This window comes from Abramis brama (assembly GCF_963993115.1).
Source record: "Abramis brama genome assembly, chromosome: 5".
In the NCBI taxonomy this organism is placed as follows: domain Eukaryota; kingdom Metazoa; phylum Chordata; class Actinopteri; order Cypriniformes; family Leuciscidae; genus Abramis; species Abramis brama.
The window spans coordinates 26,211,847-26,219,895 of record NC_139967.1 but is presented as its reverse complement, the minus strand read 5'-3'; the positions used below and the strand labels follow the sequence as shown (position 1 = coordinate 26,219,895).

Genomic DNA, 8,049 nt, shown 5'->3' with positions numbered 1-8,049 from the left:
GACTTGATATAAAATATCCTACAAGAGGTTTCACTTTGAACGATTTTTACGAATATGCCTATTTCAGTTGCCGTGAATATTGTTGAAATAATAGGTAGCCTACTATAGCCTATTTGTGTTATTTTGAAAAAAGTTTTAAAAATTCAATGCTAGAATATCATGACTGAAAACACTTGCTTCAAATTAGCATATCCGATACTGGTTTAGATAAACATTAAAGTAGGCTATAGACTTTAAATATGCAATGCTATGAACGTTTTGTTTTTTGTTTTTTTTGTCTCTCAACATTTCGGGTCGGGTCGATTTAATTCCTCAAAAACGACAGAAATTAGAAAAATGTATGAATGAAATAAGTAAAGTAAAATGCAACAACTCATCGGCCTGGGCTCCGAACAGCTGGTCGTCTTTCCATAACCAATCAGCTTCTCATAAAGGTGACGTATGAGTGTCCTACGTCAGACCAATAGAGAGAGAGAAGAGCCGAAGCCGACGGAGTTTGAGAGAGGGAGAGAGAGATAGGGACAAGAGTGGCCCATCAATGCTGTGACCAAGCACAGGAGCTCAACACACACCCCTAACTCTAATCGCAAGCATCTCGATTCCGGGAAGTCCTGCAACACCTCGAACCCTCGTCCACTTTCCCACCTTCACAGATCAAAACACGGGCACTAAGGGCCTTCTGTCCGGTTTTAAAGTGGACCTAACACCGCCTTACTTTCTTGACATGGGAGACATGGGGGATCCACCAAAAAGTAAGTTATGCCTTAATATCTATATATGTGTCTGATGACACTTACTGCTAAAATTGGCGATTTACAATGAACCATGCCTGTTTGCCGATCAATGCATGACTTTAGAAGTTTGTTTCAAAGTTGTCAACAGACCGAAGGGATCGTGACAAGATCCTCATAGGGGCTAATACCACTCTTCCTCAGTTTAAATCACTACAAACAGGGCCTTTTCCAAGCCATTTAATATTTAATGTATTATTATTATTATCATTAGGAATAAGAACAATTAGGCTATAGCCTATGTCGGTTCTAATGTAACATTCTATTTCGGTCACTTTTCAGTCATACAGTTTTCAACATCCAGTATCGTTTTTAGCATCCAGTATCGTTTTTAAACAATGTCATAGTATATTTTTTTCTACCCACAAATTTATAGTAGATATCACTGGGAAATTAGGGCGATTAAAAACTTTTTTTTCTTTTTCTTTTTTTGGGCGATTCAAAACATACAAGAAGATTGTATAGTGCCTATAATTAAATAAATAATAATAATAATAATAATAAAATATATATATATAGCCTATATATAGCCTACATAATTTAAATGTCCTATGCTTTCTCTTTCAATCAGAAAAGCGTCTAATCTCGTTGTGTGTCGGCTGTGGGAATCAAATCCATGACCAGTATATTCTGCGCGTGTCCCCGGATCTGGAGTGGCACGCGGCGTGTTTGAAATGTGCAGAATGTAACCAGTATCTGGACGAATCCTGTACATGTTTTGTCCGAGACGGAAAAACTTACTGTAAACGGGACTACATCAGGTAACGCTGATCATTTAGGTCATGTTTTAGTTTTCGAGTGTGGATGTCTGAATGACAGTAACCTCTCATTATTCACTGGTGCATTACGGCAGCATGCTGTCATTCATTTTTTTGTACTGGACAGCACCTATATGCTAATCTCTGGGCTTAAATGAGTCTGCAGTGCAATTACTCCACAATTATTGTGGGGCTTTGTTCATATGTAGTGTTGCCGCATGTAGCTTAACTCTACGAAATTTCATCGCAATATTGAAATAACATTTTTGACAGTAGCCTATGAATGTAGCATTATTTTAAGAGGCCATGCGTGAGGGACAAATACCACTGTTATACGCCAAAGAGAATTGTCATTATTACTTTTATTATTATTAATTATTATTATTAATGCTGTAATTTTTTAGGCCTATTAATAATAATAATAGGCTAACAATAATTACAAAATAATTTTGATATTTACTAAATCATTGACCGACTTAATAATTAAGTAAAATCTAGTGTGGTTGTCTTTTTTAAACCTTTGCATTTGTTGGTCTTAAAATTATAATTTCGGTTAGGCTACCATATATTCAATATTTTTATATTGTTCTCATATTGAGTAGGCTAGCTGTTGAAATCGTTAGTGGCCGTTTATTTTTACCCAAACACATTACACATTATAATGTAGCCTACTTGTGTTTCTCTTTTTTCAGGTTATACGGGATCAAATGTGCTAAATGCAACATTGGTTTCAGCAAGAATGACTTCGTGATGAGAGCACGCTCGAAGGTGTATCATATTGAGTGTTTCAGATGTGTGGCGTGTAGTCGGCAGCTCATCCCGGGAGATGAGTTCGCTCTGCGGGAAGACGGGCTCTTCTGCAGGGCCGACCATGACGTGGTGGAACGGGCAACAATGGGTGCTGGTGACCCATTAAGCCCATTACATCCGGCGAGACCTTTACAAATGGCAGGTAGGCATACTATTCTACAACTTACAAAGCGTTGTTTGCTCAAGGACTCGGGGATAAGGCTATTTGTCTGGGGGAATTTATATAGACACAGAGTTTATGAACCTTAAAAAAAAAAAATTAAAACTCGTTCAAGAAAAAAAATAAAAATAATGATGGCATTATATTTTAAGAAATTAAAACTTAGACTATGATTAATAAATGTTGTGCCATAACCATCCGCGAATTATGTTATTAACAAGCCAACCACAAGAGTGTGGTGGTTTGACAGCATTAGGCTACTGGTTTTATTCCTGTTTGTCCGTTATTAAGCTATTCATACATGAACTAGATATTCTCTGCTGATTAGAGTTCAACCACGCGTCAGCTTGTATAGGCTACATGTAGGCTACTTGAGAAATAAAGGAGATCTTTTCACAAATAGAAAATGTCATTTAATCTTAAATGTTGTTATGCTATATAAATATAATAGTACGATAATAATGTATCATGTGTGTATGTGATTACTGTAAGATCATTTGGCAGATGTTCTAAATAACTGTTTATTAAATTAAACTGATATTACAAATCAGAGTTGTTGATACTCCACATTTAAAGGCCCCCTAAAATAAGTCTTACGCGTTTAACTCGCAAATCACGCGCTATTGCTGTTCAATATTCACTGCATTAATCCACCTTATTTTCAATAATGTAAACCACCACAAAATCAGTTGTTAATGCAGGTTTATTGATACATGTTTTCAAGTCATGTCTTGGTCTGCACAGCGCGCGCACCTGATTATTTAAAATTCAGAGGTATGCACATTGGTTTAATTAAGTGTCGTAAACCTATCTATCTGAGTCATACTCGCCCTCCAAATTTATTGCATTCAGCAGGAACATACAATTGCCAGAAAAGGGATTGCAACCATGGCTGCATTTCAAGTTCATTAAAAGGGAACTCTATTCGCCAATACACGCATAAAAATTGCATCTAGCAAGAAACACATTTCTACGGAAAGAAATGTCTAAAACTTATTTGTACGCTTATGGAGATATTTCCTCTCGACCCCGGTCTCGAAAAAAGACCATCAAATATATAGAAAATATGAGAACACTAACACTCCGTCTTTCCGTGATTTTTTAAATGTATTGTTGTTATTATTATTATTTCACATATTTACATCCACCTTACATGGCCCTCTGGTACTTCCGACATATTCGTTTAAATTACTTGTTTGACCGCTGGACAGCTGACCGCTGGATTCGCAGTCTTCACACATTCAGAACATTATATAAGATCACTTTGCATTCAACAATTATTAATCTCCGTTTCGTTTTTCTTGCAGCAGAGCCCATTTCGGCACGTCAGCCTGCGCTTCGACCTCACGTGCACAAGCAACCTGAGAAAACAACCCGCGTCCGGACAGTCCTAAACGAAAAACAGCTCCATACCTTGAGGACTTGTTACAATGCCAACCCTCGACCCGACGCCCTCATGAAAGAGCAGCTCGTTGAGATGACGGGTCTCAGCCCGAGAGTCATCAGGGTTTGGTTTCAAAACAAGCGCTGCAAGGACAAAAAGAGGAGCATACTGATGAAACAACTCCAGCAGCAACAACCCAACGACAAAACGGTAAGATTAGAGGCTATAAATATTGTTAGGCTATAGCTATATAATAAAATAGCCTATAGCCTAACTCCGTATTGCATAGGTCTTTAATTTCTTTATATCATGTCGTTCCAAAACTGTGTGACTTTCTTTCTTCTGTAAAACATAAAAGATTATATTTTGTTTACCATATTTATAACTTTAATGTTTAATAAAGTTTGTATGTATATTCAGAACCTTAAGGTCTTGTCTTGTAGTTATGGCGATTTCAGTTATGGTCTCAGAACATCGAACTTCTATAAATTATTCGTGGTCATCTGCAGAACATCCAGGGGATGACGGGGACTCCAATGGTGGCGACTAGTCCAGAGAGACATGACGGTGGTTTGCAGGCAAACCAAGTGGAGGTGCAGAGTTACCAACCGCCTTGGAAAGTCCTGAGTGACTTCGCACTGCAGAGTGACATCGACCAGCCTGCTTTCCAGCAACTGGTGAGTGCGCAAAACTGTGCGTAAAGATATAATACCAGTAGCCGTATTAAAACCACCGCTAATAAAATGAATAATAATTATAATATTAATAATTGATCAAACAATAATAATAACATACTATTTAACTCTTCCGTTTTAGGTGAATTTTTCTGAAGGAGGGCCAGGCTCGAACTCCACAGGGAGCGAGGTCGCGTCAATGTCCTCGCAACTGCCAGATACACCAAACAGCATGGTAGCAAGTCCTATAGAGGCCTAGGCGAGTGGATTATCTCCTGCACCTGAAGTTTGGGAAAGGACGTGTCCGGGAAGCAATCTCAGAGAGAGGCTCGAGAAGTTTCTTCCATCCCTGTCATTTCGGGCCGCTCCTGAATAAAAACCCGTTTACCAACTGCACGAGGCCTCTATATCGAAACAACCCCTGGTTGTATTTATACACTGTGATGACAATCATGGGATTTAAACACACTCCAACCTAGCAAGTCCAACGAGTGTTGCGAAAAGACCATTTAAACTCCAGCGAAAGTGGATCCAACCGGCGCACGTATTTACACACCGAACTTGACATGATCATTGCAGTGCTCCGCGGCCGGGTGGACCTGGTCGGCTACACTTTTGCCAAAAAACCCTCTACATTTTTCCACTTTTATGACAAATCAATGGACCTCTACGGATATAAGACGCAAGAGAACGTAGTCTAATATATACATTCATAGCCTACTTGTGTGCGCAACGTGAGTAGTCTATAATGAAACCAAGACTGTTTATTCTGTTTCTATAAAAAGATCGAAATGGACAAAAAAGAGGGTAGTATGGCAGCCGAGGTCTACTGCGATTAGTTTTGTTATATGGTCTCTTTTCAAGAACTAAAGCATTGCAACAAGGTATAGGCTACCTCTATTTTGCCACAAGCTGTGTGGGAATTTCATGTGTTTGTGTCCGTCCAAGAACTTTTTTCTTTCCCAAAGATGTGTATAGGTTTAAGTTAAGTTAAATATGACTGATTAGCTCTGGAGGTTTCGTTTTGTTCCTGTATTACAAAATATTTTATTATTTATTGTCGAAAGACATGCCACTTTTGTGTACTTTTACTTGCTGAAGAAGTAAAAAGGAAGAAAAGAATATTGTCGACTCCGAATGATCTATCATAATTGACGTGTCCTGTCGTTTGATCAAAGACTGATGTAAGAACAACGCCATATGAGTTATCTTCAGGAATATTTGATCAATAAACATTTGACGTGTACTGTAAGTAAACGGTCGGACACGTGGCGGTTTCTTAAATGTGACCATTTTGTAGCCTGTTTCTCGCATGTCAATTTGAGGTTTGCTATTATAATAATATATCACACAAACAGAGGCAAGATGATCGTTGTATCATATAATGTGGTTAACAGCACTGCAAGCTAAAGCACCCCTAAAGGGACAGTTCACCCAAAAATGAAAATTTTCTGTAATTAACATTTACTTTTTAAACGCTAAGTTAATCACTCAGTGGTCTTTGAACACATAGCATTGAGAAAGAGGAGAAAATCAACCTCAGCAGATGGCGTGTTTCATCACTTAGATTAACAGTGACTACACTGGTCTATTGAGAATCACCATGTTATTCATATGCATGTTGATCTGCAGCGAGCTTGCTAAAGTACAAACAATTAAGTAACAGAATTAAACATCAATATACAACTCTACTGACTTTCATGCCAATTGCCGGTACAATGACCTTGACAATGCCTCTTTACATGGCCCATGACTCTGGGCATAATTCCACTGAGCTTTTTCCTTTGTGCAGACAGTTGCTGCAAATCGAGATAATTTGGATGCTTAACAGGCTTATCTGTAATAATATAAATTACCTTTGCATTAATCTTTTATTATTGTATACCTTTATTATTCTATACTGTACATTTTTCTAGCATTTAGCATTTTTTTTTACTTAAAGGTAAAAAGATTGTCAAGGGGGTGGTTTTACCAAACTAAGATAGCTATTTTTGCATTTTCTATTTGCATTCCAATTAAAAGTAAATTAAGGCAAATTGAATTAGCCTTTCAGTTAAGCTTTAGAACAAGAAGTACAAAACTATAACAATGTCAACATTACATTAGGAAATATTAGATGATAGTCCTTATAAGACAAATCTAAACATGCAAAGCTTTACTCATTTGTGAATGTCTATAATCATTTCCTATTATTGCATAACTCTAAAAAAGTAATTTTGTCATGTCAAGTAGTTTTTATTTTAATAGCTGTTCCAATGATCAATATCTATAACTGATGTATATATAGGCTTCATATAGCCTAAACAAATATTTTAATCAGCTTCTTTAAAAACAAGATTTCCATTAGCACATTCTGCATTTAGCCTTTTAATGTTAATTCATTTTAATTGGGTTTTTTTCAGAAGTAATCAAGGTTTTTTTTTCTTCAAATATAGGCCTATATTTTTTTTTCTTTTTTTTACTGTTTGTTTTGATAATGTGAAAATTCTTTCATGTTACTGTTTGTTGTTGCCTTTTAGCACAACACCTATGACAGCCAGGTCCATTCAGCTGGAACTGTGGCTCGTTGCACATTGAGATTCAGAGTCACATGTTGGTGAGTCAGAAAAGCTGTGAATGTGACCATGATTGAAGAACAACACGTGCAAGCATGAAAGCAAATAGGAAATAGGAATATCTAGCGAAACACAGCCAAATTTGTGATGCTTCACTGTTTAGGTCATTTGTTGAGCAACGCATTAAATGGCATCGAACCTCTGCGAAGCACTGATCCCCTGTTTAAAATGTCAGCTCTTTTCTCTAGTCCTCTACAGCTAGAAGGCCGTTGGGTAGCACAAAGCCTCCTGATAGAATAGTTCCCAAAGCTGGTCGAGCCTCCCGGACTGCATTCAGATTGCTGACTTACTGGAACAAAAGCAGCACTGTACCTGGAGGAGGCTCCATGGAACAATCACAGTCTCCTGGATGAGACCCGATTGCATTGTGAACCGGGCAAGCAATCCCTCCCCAAGGTCCAAAGCCTGACCACAGAGTCACAACACCAGGGAGGCTGGTGAGCTCAACCCACAATTGTTCAGCGGTGGCAACCAATGGCAGATGGTTGACGGAACTTTGCTGTAATTTTATAAGAATATTACTGTATATTAGAAGAACGAGACTTAAAAGTAAGATTATAGAAAACCAAAAATGAAAATTAATTTACTCACTCGCATGTCGTTCCAAACCTGTATGACTTTATTTGCGACACACAAAGGAAGATATTTTGAAGAGCATTGGGATACAAACAACATCGAAGCTAACTGACATTCATTGACAGCCCAGACACACAAAAAAATATTTTGTGTTTCACAGAAAAAATGAAAAACAAAGTCAAGGTAATGATGACAGAATTTTAATTTTTGGGTAAACTATCCTTTATTTTTAAATTAACAAGGAATCCTGTATGAAAGCAGATGAACAGTATCTTTTTTTT

The 8,049-nt window shown here is 37.6% G+C and overlaps 1 protein-coding gene across 2 annotated transcripts; it reads left to right on the top strand.

Moving 5' to 3' along the window:
* Positions 1 to 491: 491 nt before the first annotated feature.
* On the top strand, positions 492 to 5,834 carry isl1a (ISL LIM homeobox 1a). Of its 2 annotated transcripts, none has more exons than XM_084114042.1 (6): positions 492 to 752; positions 1,363 to 1,552; positions 2,242 to 2,501; positions 3,827 to 4,113; positions 4,413 to 4,580; positions 4,720 to 5,834. In XM_084114042.1, the coding sequence occupies exons 1-6, from the start codon at positions 725 to 727 to the stop codon at positions 4,834 to 4,836; spliced, it is 1,050 nt and encodes a 349-aa protein (XP_083970168.1). In that variant the 5' UTR covers positions 492 to 724; the 3' UTR covers positions 4,837 to 5,834. The 2 variants fall into 2 exon arrangements, with proteins under 2 accessions (XP_083970168.1, XP_083970169.1); XM_084114043.1 differs by having other exon boundaries at positions 518 to 752; positions 3,830 to 4,113.
* The last annotated feature ends 2,215 nt before the right edge of the window (positions 5,835 to 8,049 follow it).

Coding starts and splice junctions, on each gene's coding strand:
- isl1a (XM_084114042.1), top strand. CDS start 725: ATGGGAGACATGGGGGATCCACCAAAAA. Junction 753..1,362: donor CATGGGGGATCCACCAAAAA/GTAAGTTATGCC, acceptor TCTTTCAATCAG/AAAAGCGTCTAATCTCGTTG. Junction 2,502..3,826: donor GAGACCTTTACAAATGGCAG/GTAGGCATACTA, acceptor TTTTTCTTGCAG/CAGAGCCCATTTCGGCACGT.